The sequence below is a fragment of the Eschrichtius robustus genome, chromosome 11 (assembly GCF_028021215.1).
Source record: "Eschrichtius robustus isolate mEscRob2 chromosome 11, mEscRob2.pri, whole genome shotgun sequence".
In the NCBI taxonomy this organism is placed as follows: Eukaryota; Metazoa; Chordata; class Mammalia; order Artiodactyla; family Eschrichtiidae; genus Eschrichtius; species Eschrichtius robustus.
Window position 1 is genome coordinate 103,218,633 of NC_090834.1, and position 17,476 is coordinate 103,236,108.

Genomic DNA, 17,476 nt, shown 5'->3' on the forward strand with positions numbered 1-17,476 from the left:
GGAAACTGAAACCTAGAGAGATGGAGAAACTTGCATGAGGTAACGTATATTCCTACTGGCAGAGCGAGCTTAGAACAAGGGGAGCGTCATTGTGTGAAGACAGCTTAGTCTTTAGATTTCCCAATACTTGTGTTCTCATCCTGGATATGTCTTTTGTTAGCTACTTTAGTTTTCTTTTCTAAAAATGAAGACAATGATACTTATTATAGGCTGAGTGAGATAACCCACATAAAGTACCTAGTACGCAGTAGAGGTCCAATAAATAAATGCTGAAGCTCCTTCATCCATGCCCAGGATGTCATGTTGCCCTATGTGATAAAGCTTTATTTCAATTAGTAGCATTCATTTCCTCCAGTGCATTCATTATTCTTCTAGAATACTATGTCTCAGTTTGTTGAGGACAGTCCTGGCTCACGTGTATCATCCCAGCATACTTATTAATCGCATCCCATTTCATTCTCAGAAGTGTCCTGATTTAAATAAGTCATAGAACCATCCTACCTAGAACTTGCTTAGTGCCCTCCTTAGGGCATCTTTCAATTCCTTGTTCCTCATACTATAGATCAAGGGGTTTAAAATGGGAGTGATAAAAGTGTAGACCACAGACACCACCCGGTCCATCTCAGGAGAGTAGCTGGAACTGGGGGACAAGTATATAAAGCTGGTGCAGCCATACTGCAGGAAGACCACTAAGATGTGAGAGGAGCAGGTGGAGAAGGCTCGGTGGTGCCCTTCTGCTGACTGGATCTGTAAAATGGCTACCACGATGAAGACGTAGGAGATGGAGATCACTGAGAGGGGGATGCTTAGGACGATGAAGCTGATGATATACAGAGCAGTTTGGTGAACGTGCGTGTCTGCACAAGCCAGGCGCATGACGGCAGGCATGTCACAGTAGAAGTGGTAGATTTCACTGTTGTTGCAGAATGGGAGATGGAAGATTAAAATAGTCAGTGGTAGTGACAGCAGGAACCCCAGTACCAGGGATCCTACCATCAACTCCACGCACAAGGGCCAGCTCATGATGAGGGTGTATCGTAGAGGGTAGCAGATTGCTATAAACCGGTCATAAGCCATGACTGCAAGCAGGACACAATCAACCCCACCCAAGAAGACAAAGAAAAACATTTGGGTGCCACATCCAGTGATAGAAACAGGAGTTTTGCTCATTGAAAGAAGGTTTGCCAAGGCCAGTGGGGCGATGGAAGATGTATAGAAGATTTCCAGAACTGCCAAGTTGGCCAGGAAAAAGTACATGGGGGTGTGGAGAGAGTGGTTGATCTTGACAATAACTGCAATGATGGCATTTCCACCGAGGCTGGTCAGGTACATCACCAGGAAGGCCACAAAAATCACCACCTGTACCTTTGGGTCAGCTGAAAATGGATGAAAGAAGAATTGTATCTTTGCAGTTTTATTTATTTCTTCCATGGGTACGGCATTGGACCTACGAAAAGGGAAGATGGCACAGTCTCTAGGTACCTCTCATTTAATACGATGCTTTCCCAACGTTTCCATTCACGGAAGTACTTTGGCAATTATGTGCACACTTTCATTTTAAAGCAGATCATGGAACATTATAATTTGTACATTTGCCACCTTTACCCTCAAGTACTGAAGACTGAGAAATCCTCAGTGGTGGGGATTTTGATGATCTTTGCTTTAATTCCAGTGCCTAGCATAGTACCTGATAGAGAAAGTTTTCCAGGAAGTATTTGCTGAATGAATTAATGAATAAAGTCAATTTAAAGTTCAAAGTTACAAAATAGATTAAATAGGGTATCAATTCATTATGGGAAACTTGAAATGTGAAATTTTAGGAATGTATAAATAGCTGTGTGTCATAGTTTAAAGAAAATTGTGCTAGAGGTACATTGTGATATTGCGTCACAAGCTCTGTAATTTAGCTCAAAACCTAGAGACTTTATTGATTCATTTTGCTTCCTCTCCTTTATCCAATAAATACCAGTATTTATTTGTCCCTAAATACTGATAGTTGGTCCTTCAAAGTTTTCTCATATCAAAAAACAAACATTATATGATATTATTTATATGTGGAATCTAAAACAAATAATAATACAAATGAACCTGTTTACAAAACAGAAACAGACTCACAGACTTAGAGAATGAACTTATGGTTACCGGGGGGAAGAGTGGGGAAGAAGAGATAAATTAGGAGTTTGGGATTGACATGTACAGACTGCTATATTTAAAATAGATAACCAACAAGGACCTACTGTATAACACAGGGAACGCTGCTCAATATTCTGTAATAATCTAAATGGGAAAAGAATTTGAAAAAGAATAGATAGATGTATATGTATAACTGAATCACTTTGCTGTACACCTGAAACTAACACAACATTGTTAATCAACTATGCTTCAATATAAAATAAAAAATTTTTAAAGTTCTCATATCTATTACTTTGGTCCCTTCTCACTGCCCTATCAGTTCTATCCATTGTTACCTTACATTTGGATTCTTGTGATCACCTCCCATCTAATCTTCCATTTCCCTTCTTTTTTCTCTATAATACATCCTGCTCTCCATTATCATATTATTCATCTGCTTAAAAATTTTCAATGCCTTCCTGTTTATTAAATGACAGCTTTCTCACTCCTCTGCTGATTATTCCAGTCTCTCCTGGATCAGACTTTTTTTAGGCTAATCCCACTATGGCCCTCATTTATCCCTGTTATATACCATATGGTCTACTCATTGGCTTCTTATCCATCATTCTCCTTTCTGCTTCATATAATTCTATTTTCCTTCTAGCTAGAAGTCTTCTCTCTTTTGTCTGATTCAAATCCTGCCCACTTTTAAAATTCTAGGTTATGTTCTTCTTTTGCAAAGTCTTTCTAGGCCACTCCAGTTTAAATCTCTCTCTCCTTTCTCTGAAATTCTATGTCACTCATAATGTTATGATTTTAGAGCTAACATACTGTCTTTACTGTATCTGTATGTTCTGTCCCAAATTATATTCTAGGTTCCTGGAGGACGAGGGCTCTGTCTTATGACAAATTATCATTTATTCCATGTTAAGTGTTAGGCAAAGTGAAAGTACTTAAATGGGTTAGCTTACTTCATCCATTAAACCACTTTAGTAGGCATGTACTATTATCATCCCCATTCTACAGATGAAGACATACAAGATTAAAAAAAGTTAAAAAGTGCTTTGAAGTCACATAAGTTGGAAATGGGAGAGCTGGGATTTGAAAGTTTGTCTATACAACTTTTGTCCTTAATCTTTGTTTATACTACACTGCCTCCCCCTATACTTTATATCTCCTAAGTGGCTTTGTTATTTGATAGGTTATAGTTCAGCCATAGGTAGAACTCTGGATGGTCTATTGGAAAAAGAGCACCTAAGATCTGAGACCAAAAATGTTTGATTACAGTATTTCCAGACAAGAGAAGCATAATTATAATTTAGACTGTGGTTTATCTAGTAAATACTGCCCTTGCCAGTGCAACAAAAAAAATCTCCCTTCTTTCTCTCATAAGGAGCAGAGGGGAAGTGTTTGGTTAAAAACGATGGGGACTTCCCTGGTGGCGCAGTGGTTAAGAATCCGCCTGCCAATGCAGGGGACACTGGTTCAAGCCTTGGTCCAGGAAGATCCCACATGCTGAGGAGCAACTAAGCCCATGTGCCACAACTACTGAGCCTGCGCTCTAGAGCGCGAGAGCCACAACTACTGTAGCTGGTGCCCTAGAGTCCCATGCTCCGCAACAAGAGAAGCGACCGCAGTGAGAAGCCCGTGCACCGCAACGAAGTGTAGCCCCCGCTCGCTGCAACTAGAGAAAGCCTGTGCACAGCAACGAAGACCCAACACAGCCAAAAATAAATAAATGGATAAATTTACTTAAAAAGAAAGTTTCTCACTCATTGTGGTCTCTTCATTGTGACAAGATAAAGCTGTAAGTTATGTTTTACCTGGAAGCTATCTCAACTTTAGATTATATGAAGTGCTTTTGTTATTGCAAAGAAGAAACCAACTAGACACATGTTTCAAAAGATGGTCTGGAACATATTTGTTTTAAATGATGCCAAAATATTGAACCAAATGTCGGGCATCATGCAAACAAATAACTGAGTGCTTTGCTTACTTCATTCTTTATGTAAATCTGGAGGGATGGTAGGGGTTATTTGAATCCATGTTGTGCTTCCTAGACTAGAATGTATATATTCTAGAATCTAGAAGGTACAGAGCTGTGTCCAGAACAAAGTGAAGTCCTAGGATCAACATAGCACTGCTTTTTTAAAAAGTCAATTTTAATGTGAAAATTTTTGGATATAAAAAAATAAAAACGTGGAAATAGTATGCATAGAAAAAAGATCTGCATGAATTTTGGGAGATGAAAACATAAGATTTCCGAGAGATTTCTTGGTGGCTGATCACCAAGTCCTTAGGAATGTAAATTGTCTCTCGTGCTAATTAGATTACCTAAGTAGAAAAGATCTAAAAGTACAGATTTAGACCCTAGATTGGCTATTACTCAGTGGAAAATATAATTCCCCAAACTTCCCAAATATAAAATCTTGACTTGGAACACTCCCTCCTTTATTATTCCAAAGAACACAACTAAAGTAGTAGTCAACACTTTCTAAGATCAGTATGCCTAGAGAAAACTCCCAGGGGATAACTAGTCTTTGGAAAGATGGTTTATCATCTCTTGAGACTGTTTACAATCATGCGATCAAGAACAAAGCTTCATGAGTTCTTCGTCCTTCACGTAAACCCTGTACAAGTTGACTAGTGGCCATGAAAGATCACACATACCCACAGAATCGGAGCTCTGCCAGGTTATATGATCCATCTCTTCCAAAGAGAGTGCCTGACTTGTTCAAGGTTGCCCCAGTATTTTTTAATTCATCATTTAAATATACACGGTACTGTAGAGGATGCAAAGATGACTGAGATGCCGTCTATTTCATGGAGTCATAGAGACAAGACTGTCAGCCAGATTTTCCCTTATTCTTGTTCTGTTTGCAACACCTTCCACCCTCTCTTGTCAGTTTCTCTCAATTTAAATTGTAGACAACATTTAATAACAAGGGGAAAAAGGTAGTGAAAAGGTGATCTTTTAACTAAGTCAGTAAACTGTCTCTTTGATTATACAACCAGATTTTAGGAGAATGCATTCATTAAAAAAAAGCATACAAATTTGGGGGAGATGATGATTCCAACCAAGATGGTAGAAGGTAGGCTATGTTGGAATTGAATGATGTGTATTAGGATCCCAACTTTGCTACTTATTAATTTTGTGATCTTGCTAGCTCATTTGCTCTAAGACCCCATTTGCTCAGAATAACACCTCACTACTTTACAAGATTGTCATGATGTGCAAATGAAACAATGTCCATAAAAGAACCTACAGGAATGTCTGGCACATATTAACTGTTCAATAGAGTATATTGATTCATTGATTCCTTCATGATCTATCCTGAGACTGAAAAAGATTTACATGGCTGAGTAGACAGAATGCCTGGCCGGTCTATGTAACATTTTCTGGGAGAAATTTTGTATTACATCTGGTTCTACTACTAGTTTCCTGTGTCACCTTATATTTAAGAATCCCTCTTTAAGTAGAGTGAAGGATGAGCACTGTTTCATCTACTTATAAATTAGTTGTTACAGTTAAAAGATAGTTTATATAAAATGTCCTGACTTTAGGTTTATCTACATGGCCTAATTGAAATTTATGTTATACCTGTTAGCACAAATTTGGACTCACCTGAAGAGGAAAATGAAATCTTAATTTGGGAGTTTTGACTGTGGGATAAACAGGGAAGGAAGAATAATGTTCCAACCATCATTCAGGGGACAAAAGCCCTGCTTGGAGCATAGGTATTTGTTTCTCCTGAAGTTACTCATAGCAGCTGGAAGATTCCAACATCAGATGGATATATTTATTTTTACAAGACATCTTTGAATAACATTTTCTATATGTCAATATAAATGAATTTGATATGTGAATTTATGAATTCATAAATATTCATAAAATTAATTCATAAAATAAAATACGGATTTTACGTATGTCGGTAAATCTGAAGAAATTATGTCTGAAGAGCATATTTTTACTTTCTGGAAGAGACTCTAAGAGTATTTTCTGGCAGCAGCATCTGGAAAGAAGAGCCAAAGTCGTGTCCCTTTACAATTTTTTTTTAAAATTTATTTTACTTCATTTTTATTTTTTCCTTTTCTTTTTATTGAAGTATAGTTGATTTACCATGCTGTGCCAATCTCTGCTGTACAGCAAAGTGACTCAGTTATACACACACACACACATATATATATATATATATATATATATATATATATATATATATATATATATATATATATATATATATATATATATATATATACAGTCTTTTAAAATATTCTTTTCCATTATGGTTTATCCCAGGAGATTGGATATAGTTCCCTGTGCTATACAGTAGGACCTTGTTGTTTATCCATTCTATATATAATAGTTTGCATCTGCTAATTCCAGACTCCCAGTTCCTCCCTTCCCCCCATCCCCCTTGGCAACCACAAGTCTGATCGCTATGTCTGTGAGTCTGTTTCTGTTTCATAAATATGTTCATTTGTGCCATATTTTAGATTCCACATATAAGTGATATCATATGGTATTTAAATGGCATTATTTTGTTCTTTTTAATGGCTGAGTAGTGTTCCATTGTATATATGTACCACATCTTTTTTATCCATTCATCTATTGATGGACACCTAGGTTGTTTCCGTGTCTTGGCTATTGTGAATAGTGCTGCTACGAACATGGGGGTGCATGTATCTTTTTGAATTATAGTTTTGTCCAGGTATATGCCCAGGAGTGGGGTTGCTGGATCGTTCCCTTTACTGTTAATAGGTTGAGTCATATAGAATTTGCTTCTGAAAGTCAATAATGGTAGCATATAGGCAATCGCACATAATACTTTCCAACATAATACTTCTACAAGCATAGTTTGAGTATATCAAATGACATATTCAGACGCTCAACAAAAAGTTATTATTCGGGGCTTCCCTGGTGGCGCAGTGGTTGAGAATCTGCCTGCCAATGCAGGGGACACGGGTTCAAGCCCTGGTCTGGGAAGATCCCATATGCCGCGGAGCAACTGGGCCCGTGAGCCACAACTACTGAGCCTGCGTGTCTGGAGCCTGTGCTCCGCAACAAGAGAGGCCGCGACAGTGAGAGGCCCGCACACCGCGATGAAGAGTGGCCCCCACTTGCCACAACTAGAGAAAGCCCACACACAGAAACGAAGACCCAACACAGCCAAAAATAAATAAATAAATAATTTTTTAAAAAAAAAGTTATTATTCTCCTACTGCATAATAATAGGTAACATTTATTGGGTACTGTGCACCATGCTAATCATTTTACAGGCATCCTTTCACTTAAGGGGTCCTTCAGTCCTATGCAACATGTACCTTTATTGTCCATATTTTTTTCAGATGAAGAAACTCAGGCTTAAATGTTTAACCAACTTGCCCAGCTAGTAAATGGCAAAGTAACACAATTCCTAGGTCAGTCAGAAGCAAGTCTAAGCTTCTATCACAAAAATAAATTGTACCTCACTGAACAATGCACTGCGTGTAAGGCTGACTGATAGGTGTCCTAGAAAGACAAATCCTTTCATTCTAATTGTCCTTTATCTACAAACTATTTCACTGTAAAGTGACATGCCACAAGCCTTTCTCAGATCCTTACAAAGTCAGTGCTCAGTGCCCTGATTTGTAATCTCTCTCTCTTTCCTTTTTGCTCCTTCTTTTCATCCTCTCTCACCAACTACTCATTTAATCAATATTTATTTTAATAAATCTTTAAAAAATATTTATTAAGACCCCTCTCTATGTAAGGTATAGCTCTAGAGAAGAGGGAAAAGTGTAGAGAATGAGAGGGGGTGTCAATACACAAAGAGGCCAAAACTGAATGAGAGATATAGTAATAAAAAGAATACAAGTCAAATTCAGCTAAGGGCTGTTGTAAAAGGACAATGTGTTAGGAAAGTGCAGGCGTATCTCTCTTTTCCAAAAATGCTTTTTGAAAAATTGCATGTAATTAGAATTATTTTTTAATGCATACAGCGGATTCTTTTTTTTTTTTTTTAACAGGAGAAAATCAAATTTCATTTTGTATGTACCGGAACATATGGGGGATTCTTAATGAGAAGAAACCTTCTAGCCATTCCTTTTATAACAGAAGTAGATATTTTCTAATTCTTCAGCTTCTATTGACATTTGGGATGACAGATATATTTTTAAACTGGAGAAACCTTGAAAGTACTGACATTATATTTCAAGGCCAGTTAATTTCGGACTCAATCTGATCTAGAGCATGATTCCTTGACTATTTTGGACAGAGCCTCCTTCTTGCCGTTAATCATTTTGAAGAACATGGATTTCACAGTATGCATTCTTGAATTCTCCTTAAACTGTCTAGTAAAGGACGCTGGTTCTGAGTCAAAACTGAACTTTGACTCTTTCTGGGAAAAGCTCCACTCCATATTTAGTTTCTGTTCCTTGGCCAATGTCCACAGCAAGCCTTGTCCTGGTTACAAGCTAGGGATTTTCCTAATCTTCTAAAATCTGGAGTCTGGAAGGAGATTCTTACCTTTTAATGTACTCCTGTGGACTGTAAGCCATTGCAGATTTACATGAATCCTTTGCTAAATGCTGAGGGCCCCAGTGGTCTGTCCTCAGAAGATCTATGGGCTGGCATGCTTACCACTTCTAGATTCATGTATCTCACTGATTCAGGGCACTATGTTAAAGCTCTTCTCAAACTAGATCTGATTCCTATCTGATCAATTCTGGGACTGAGAGTATGGTCCATCCTGCCTCTTCTTTGTATAAGGTAACATCTGTCTATACTTATATCTCTGTAGCCTGGAACTTACCTTTGAAGTTCCCTTGATATTTGGACTTGAAATTATCATCAAATAATGACATTCATAATAACTAAGCTGCCTAAAGTGACGCTCTTGGTCCCCTGAGATGACTTGGGAAGGTCTGCTTGGGAAGCATAAAACAACAAGATTAAATTCAGTGTTCCTAAGAGTTAAAATTGCATCAGGATTATTCCATTGGTACAGCTTCCCTAAGGATTATTTTTTAGTCACTTGTTGATGAACTCAGTGATGAGGTCAGTTGGGGAAAAGAAAAATTACTATTTTCACTTGATTTACCTTGAAATAATATTCAAAAAAGAAAATTTCCACATGTGGCATTATTCATTGTTTTTTTTTCTTTTCCATATTCTGCAATATCCCCTTTTCTCTTTGCTTCTGGGAAATTAATTCCTCTCGACTTTACTCTCATATCTCTGATATTCCTTCTTAGTCTACATTATTCATTGTTTTTTTGTTCTTTTCCATATTCTGCAATATCCCCTTTTCTCTTTGCTTCTGGGAAATTAATTCCTCTTGACTTTACTCTCATATCTCTGATATTCCTTCTTAGTCTACTTTGCTAGCTTCTATACTTGCCCTAACTCCCACTCAGGCTGGATCTTGGCCCCAGGCCCTCTTTTCTATTTACATTTTTTTGGTAGGTAATCCAGTTTAGTTGTTTGTCTTTAAATACAAAAACAGGCTGATAACTCTCAGATATGTTATTTGCAGCCTAACTTTGTCCCTGAACTCCAGACTAGTATATCCACTGTCTAGCTGACATCACTATTTGGATCCTAGTAAGTATCTCACATTTAACATATCAAAACCAGAACTTTTCACCCACCATCTACTTGGGTGTTCTGTATTGAACCATTCAAATCCTGACGGTAGTCTCTCAATTTACTTGACATTTGGGACTTTCTTGGTGGTGCAGTGGTTAAAAATCTGCCTGCCAATGCAGGGACACAGGTTTGATCCCTGCTCGGGGAAGATCCCCCATGCTGCAGAGCAACTAAGCCCGTGTGCCACAACTACTGAAGCCCACGTGCCCTAGAGCTCGTGCTCTGCAACAAGAGAAGCCATTGCAATGAGAAGCCTGTGCACCACAACGAAGAGTAGCCCCTGCTCGCTGCAACAACGAAGACCCAATGCAGCCAAAAAAAAATTTTACTTGACATTGATGAAACTAATGCTTCGTTCAATTTCATGTAAAGCACCTGAAGAGATGGTTTTCTTTCAGTGTCTCTTGGAGAAATGGGGACCATCTAGAGCGTCTTTTTTTATTAAAAAAAAAATTTTTTTTTAAGGTTTTTCATGAAATCATAGAACTAGAAGGGATTTTAGAGGTCATGTAGTGGGTGACCATATCTTGGATCTCCATATCTCAAAGGGCCTTCAAGATTATTAATGGAGTTTTCAAGATAATTTTAATATTTCAAAAGCCCTAGCATATGTCATACATTTTCTTGGGATACATCTATACATGTATTGTTATTATTATCACTACTACTCTTTGTTTTTTGTTTGTTTAAAAGATAGAGTTAGGCAGATAGTAATTTTCAAAACTTGGGGGTTGGAGGCAATACATAAGAACGGTTAAAAGAGTAGGTCTAATTCAGACAGACTTGGATGCAAACCTTGGCTCAGCCACTGACTATATGTGTGCCCTTGGGTACATTAATTACATTTTCTAAGCCTTGGTTACCTTATCTGTAAAGTGGCAATGATAGTACTGTTCCCCTCTCATAGAGAAGTTGTGGAGATTGAATGAGATAATGCACATGCAGTGTTCATTATGTTACATAACACTTCATTAGCTTTAAAAGGATTATTGTGGGGTTTATGGAGAAAACACTGTAAAATTAATATGGTGCAGAGAATGTTAAGAGCTACCGATTATTCAGCCTTCCTTCCAATACAGATACTTATGCTCAATATTTTATTTTTCAGCTTTGTTGAGGCATAATTGACAAATAAAATTTGTACGTATTTAAGGTGTACAATGTGACATTTTGTTATACATTGTGAAATGATTACCATGATCAAGCTAATTAGTATAACTTTCATCTCATATAGTTGTTTTTTTGTGTGTGTTGAGAACACAATATCTACTCGCTTAGAAAATTTCAAGTATACAATGCATTATTGTTAAATTTAGTCACCATGTTGTACATTAGGTCTCTGGAATTTATTCATCTTATAACTGAAAGCTTATACCCTTTGGCCAACATCTCCCTATTCCCCCTACTCCCTGACCCTTGGTAGCCACACTTCTACTCTCTGTTTCTATGAGTTCAACTATTTTTTAGATTCCACGTATAAGTGATACCACCACTTGTTTTTCTGTGTCTAGCTTATTTCACTTAGCATAATCTCCTCCAGGTTCATGCTTGCTGTCACAAATGGCAGGATTTCATTCTTTATTAGGGTGACTAATGTATATATGTTCCATTGGTCAATGTGTCTGTTTTTGTGCCAGTACCATACTATTTTAATTTCTACACCTTTGTATTATAATTAAAAATCAGGAAGATTAACCAAGATGGCGGAGTAGAAGGACATGCTCTCACTCCTTCTTGCGAGAGCACCAGAATCACAACTGGCTGCTGGACAATCATCGACAGGAAGACACTGGACTTCACCAAGGAGGATACCCCACGTCCGAGGACAGAGGAGAAGCCACAGTGAGACAGTAGGAGGGGCACTATCAGAGTAAAATCAAATCCCATAACTGCTGGGTGGGTGACTCACAGACTGGCGAACACTTATACTACAGAAGTCCACCCACTGGAGTGAAGGTTCTGAGCCCCACGTCAGGCTTCCCAACCTGGGGGTCCAGCAACGGGAGGAGGAATTCATAGAGAATCAGACTTTGAAGCCTAGTGGGAATTGATTGCAGGAATTCGACAGGGCTGGGTGAAACAGAGACTCCACTCTTGGAGGGCGCACATGGAATAGTGTGCGCATCAGGACCCGGGGGAAGGGGCAGTGACCCCAGGGGAGACTGAACCAGACCTACCTGCTAGTGTTGGAGGGTCTTCTGCAGAGGCGGGGGCTGGCTCTGTTTCACCATGGGGACAAGGACACTGGCAGCGGAGGTTCTGGGAAGTACTCCTTGGCGTGAGCCCTCCCAGAGTCTGCCATTAGCCCCACCAAAGAGCCCAGGTAGGCTCCAGTGTTGGGTTGCCTCAGGCAAAACAACCAACAGGGAGGGAACCCAGCCCCACCCATCAACAGTCAATTGGATTAAAGTTTTACGGAGCTCTGACCACCACAGCAACAGTCAGCTCCAGAACCTCCCATCAAGCCTCTTAGATAGCCTCAACCACCAGAGGGCAGACAGCAGAAGCAAGAAAAACTACAATCCTTCGGCCTGTGGAACAAAAACCACATTTACAGAAAGATAGACAAGATGAAAAGGCAGAAGGCTATATACCAGATGAAGGAATAAGAAAAAAACCCAGAAAAACAACTAAAGGAAGTGGAGATAGGCAACCTTCCAAAAAAAGAATTCAGAATAGTGATAGTGAAGACGATCCAGGACCTCGGAATAAGAATGGAGGCAAAGATTGAGAAGATGCAAGAAATGATTAACAAAGACCTAGAAGAATTAAAGAACAAACAAACAGAGATGACCAATACAATAAATGAAATGAAAACTACACTAGAAGGAATCAATAGCAGAATAACTGAGGCAGAAGAACGGATAAGTGACCTGGAAGACAGAATGGTGGAATTCACTGCTGCAGAACAGACTAAAGAAAAAAGAATGAAAAGAAATGAAGACAGCCTAAGAGACCTCTGGGACAACATAAAACGCAACAACATTTGCATTATAGGGGTCCCAGAAGGAGAAGAGAGAGAGAAAGGACCAGAGAAGATATTTGAAGAGATTATAGTCGAAAACTTCCCTAACATGGGAAAGGAAATAGCCACCCAAGTCCAGGAAGCGCAGAGAGTCCCATACAGGATAAACCCAAGGAGAAACACGCCGAGACACATAGTAATCAAATTGGCAAAAGTTAAAGACAAAGAAAAATTATTGAAAGCAGCAAGGGAAAAATGACAAATAACATACAAGGGAACTCCCATAAGGTTAACAGCTGACTTCTCAGCAGAAACTCTACAAGCCAGAAGGGAGTGGCATGATATACTTAAAGTGATGAAAGGGAAGAACCTACCCGGCAAGGATCTCATTCACATTCGATGGAGAAATCAAAAGCTTTACAGACAAGCAAAAGCTAAGAGAATTCAGCACCACCAAACCAGCTCTACAACAAATGCTAAAGGAACTCCTCTAAGTGGGAAGCACAAGAGAAGAAAAGGACCTACAAAAACAAAGCCAAAACAATTAAGAAAATGGTCATAGGAACATACATATCGATAATTACCTTAAACATGAATGGATTAAATGCTCCAACCAAAAGACACAGGCTTGCTGAATGGATACAAAAACAAGACCCATATATATGCTATCTACAAGAGACCCACTTCAGACCTAGGGACACATACAGACTGAAAGTCAGGGGATGGAAAAAGATATTCCATGCAAATGGAAATCAAAAGAAAGCTGGAGTAGCTATACTCATATCAGATAAAATAGACTTTAAAATAAAGAATGTTACAAGAGACAAGGAAGGACACTACATAATGATCAAGGGATCAATCCAAGAAGAAGATATAACAATTATAAATATATATGCACCCAACATAGGAGCACCTCAATACATAAGGCAAACGCTAACAGCTCTAAAAGAGGAAATCGACAGTAACACAGTTATAGTGGGGGACTTTAACACCTCACTTTCACCAATGGACAGATCATCCAAAATGAAAATAAATAAGGAAACAGAAGCTTTAAATGACACAATAGACCAGATAGATTTAATTGATATTTATAGGACATTCCATCCAAAAACAGCAGATTACACATTCTTCTCAACTGCGCAGGGAACATTCTCCAGGATAGATCACACCTTGGGTCACAAATCAAGCCTCAGTAAATTTAAGAAAATTGAAATCATATCAAGCATCTTTTCTGACCACAACACTATGAGATTAGAAATGAATTACAGGGAAAAAAACGTAAAAAACACAAACACATGGAGGCTAAACAATACGTTACTAAATAACCAAGAGATCACTGAAGAAATCAAAGAGGAAATCAAAAAATACCTAGAGACAAATGACAATGAAAACACGACGATCCAAAACCTATGGGATGCAGCAAAAGCAGTTCTAAGAGGGAAGTTTATAGCTATACAAGCCTACCTAAAGAAACAAGAAAAATCTCAAGTAAACAATCTAACCTTACACCTAAAGAAACTAGAGAAAGAAGAACAAACAAAACCCAAAGCTAGCAGAAGGAAAGAAATCAAAGATCAGAGCAGAAATAAATGAAATAGAAACAAAGAAAACAATAGCAAAGATCAATAAAACTAAAAGCTGGTTCTTTGAGAAGATAAACAAAATTGATAAGTCATTAGCCAGACTCATCAAGAAAAAGAGGGAGAGGACTCAAATCAATAAAATCAGAAATGAAAAAGGAGAAGTTACAACAGACACCGCAGAAATACAAACCATCCTAAGAGACTACTACAAGCAACTCTATGCCAATAAAATGGACAATCTGGAAGAAATGGACAAATTCTTAGAAAGGTATAACCCTCCAAGACTGAACCAGGAAGAAATAGAAAATATGAACAGACCAATCACAAGTAATGAAATTGAAACTGTGATTAAAAATCTTCCAACAAACAAAAGTCCAGGACCAGATGGCTTCACAGGTGAATTCTATCAAACATTTAGAGAAGAGCTAACACCTATCCTTCTCAAACTCTTCCAAAAAATTGCAGAGGAAGGAACACTCCCAAACTCATTCTATGAGGCCACCATCACCCTGATACCAAAACCAGACAAAGATATTACAAAAAAAGAAAATTACAGACCAATATCACTGATGAATATAGATGCAAAAATCCTCAACAAAATACTAGCAAACAGAATCCAACAACACATTAAAAGGATCATACACCACGATCAAGTGGGATTTATCCCAGGGATGCAAGGATTCTTCAGTATATGCAAATCAATCAGTGTGATACACCATATTAACAAATTGAAGAATAAAAACCATATGATCATCTCAATAGATGCAGAAAAAGCTTTTGACAAAATTCAACACCCATTTATGATAAAAACTCTCCAGAAAGTGGGAATAGAGGGAACCTACCTCAACATAATAAAGGCCATATATGACAAACCCACAGCCAACATCATTCTCAAAGGTGAGAAACTGAAAGCATTTCCTCTAAGATCAGGAACGAGACAAGGATGTCCACTCTCACCATTATTATTCAACATAGTTCTGGAAGTCCTAGCCACGGCAATCAGAGAAGAAAAAGAAATAAAAGGAATACAAACTGAAAAGAAGAAGTAAAACTGTCACTGTTTGCATGACATGATACTATACATAGAGAATCCTAAAACTGCCACCAGAAAACTGCTAAAGCTAATTAATGAATTTGGTAAAGTTGCAGGATACAAAATTAAAGCACAGAAATGTCTTGCATTCCTATACACTAATGATGAAAAATCTGAAAGAGAAATTATGGAAACACTCCCATTTACCATTGCAACAAAAAGAATAAAATACCTAGGAATAAACCTACCTAGGGAGACAAAAGACCTGTATGCAGAAAACTCTAAGACACTGATGAAAGAAATTAAAGATGATACCTACAGATGGAGAGATATACCACGTTCTTGGATTGGAAGAATCAACATTGTGCAAATGACTATACTACCCAAAGCAATCTACAGATTCAATGCAATCCCTATCAAATTACCAATGTCATTTTTTATGGAACTAGAACAAATCATCTTAAAATTTGTATGGAGACACAAAAGACCCCGAATAGCCAAAGCAGTCTTGAGGGAAAAAAACAGAGCTGGAGGAATCAGACTCCCTGACTTCAGACTATACTACAAAGCTACAGTAATCAAGACAATATGGTACTGGCACAAAAACAGAAACATAGATCAATGGAACAAGATAGAAAGCCCAGAGATAAACCCACACACCTATGGTCAACTAATCTATGACAAAGGAGGCAAAGATATACAATGGAGAAAAGACAGTGTCTTCAATAAGTGGTGCTGGGAAAACTGGACAGCTACATGTAAAAGAATGAAATTAGAATACTCCCTAACACCATACACAAAAATAAACTCAAAATGGATTAGACACCTAAATGTAAGACCAGACGCTATAAAACTCTTAGAGGAAAACATAGGAAGAACACTTTTTGACATCAATCACAGTAAGATCTTTTTTGATCCACCTCCTGGAGTAATGGAAATAAAAACAAAAATAAACAAATGGGACCTAATGAAACTTCAAAGCTTTTGCACAGCAAAGGAAACCATAAGACGAAAAGACAACCCTCAGAATGGGAGAAAATATTTGCAAATGAATCAATGGACAAAGGATTAATCTCCAAAATATATAAACAGCTCATTCAGCTCAATATTAAAGAAACAAACACCCCAATCAAAAAATGGGCAGAAGACCTAAATAGACATTTCTCCAAAGAAGACATACAGACGGCCACGAAGCACATGAAAAGCTGCTCAACATCACTAATTATTAGAGAAATGCAAATCAAAACTACAATGTGGTATCACCTCACACCAGTTAGAATGGGCATCATCAGAAAATCTACAAACAACAAATGCTGGAGAGGGTGTGGAGAAAAGGGAACCCTCTTGCACTGTTGGTGGGAATGTAAATTGATACAGCCACTATGGAGAACAATATGGAGGTTCCTTAAAAAACTAAAAATAGAATTACCATATGACCCAGCAATCCCACTACTGGGCATATACCCAGAGAAAATCGTAATTCAAAAAGACACATGCACCCAAATGTTCATTGCAGCACTATTTACAATAGCCAGGTCATGGAAGCAACCTAAATGCCCATGGACAGACGAATGGATAAAGAAGATGTGGTACCTATATAGAATGGAATATTACTCAGCCATAAAAAGGAACGAAATTGAGTTATTTGTTGAGACGTGGATGGATCTAGAGACTGTCATACAGAGTGAAGTAAGTCAGAAAGAGAAAAACAAATATCGTATATTAACGCATGTATGTGGAACCTAGAAAAATGGTACAGATGAACCGGGTTGCAGGGCAGAAGTTGAGACACAGATGTAGAGAACAAACGTATGGACACCAAGGGGGGAAAGCTGCGGTGGGGTGGGGATGGTGGTGTGCTGAATTGGGCGATTGGGATTAACATGTATAAAGTGATGTGTATAAAATTGATGACTGATTAAAAAAAAAATCAGGAAGTGTGATATCTCCAGCTTTGTTCTTATTTTTTTTTTTACAAGATATGACCATTTAAATTTATTAAAGTTAATTTATATGGAAGGGTTGTCCAGACTTTGGAAAGTATATTAATTGAGAATTAAATTAAGATGTTCTTGTTAGTTTATCTTAGTTATCTTTTCTTCAAATCTAGTATTTTTTTTTCACACACACACACTGTATTTTATTTTTACAAG

At 37.9% G+C, this 17,476-nt stretch overlaps 1 protein-coding gene across 1 annotated transcript; it reads right to left on the reverse strand.

Annotated features, from left to right (window-relative positions):
• Positions 1 to 501: 501 nt before the first annotated feature.
• On the reverse strand, positions 502 to 1,431 carry LOC137772605 (olfactory receptor 10V1). Its single transcript, XM_068556609.1, has one exon. The coding sequence runs from the start codon at positions 1,429 to 1,431 to the stop codon at positions 502 to 504; it is 930 nt and encodes a 309-aa protein (XP_068412710.1).
• Positions 1,432 to 17,476: the final 16,045 nt, after the last annotated feature.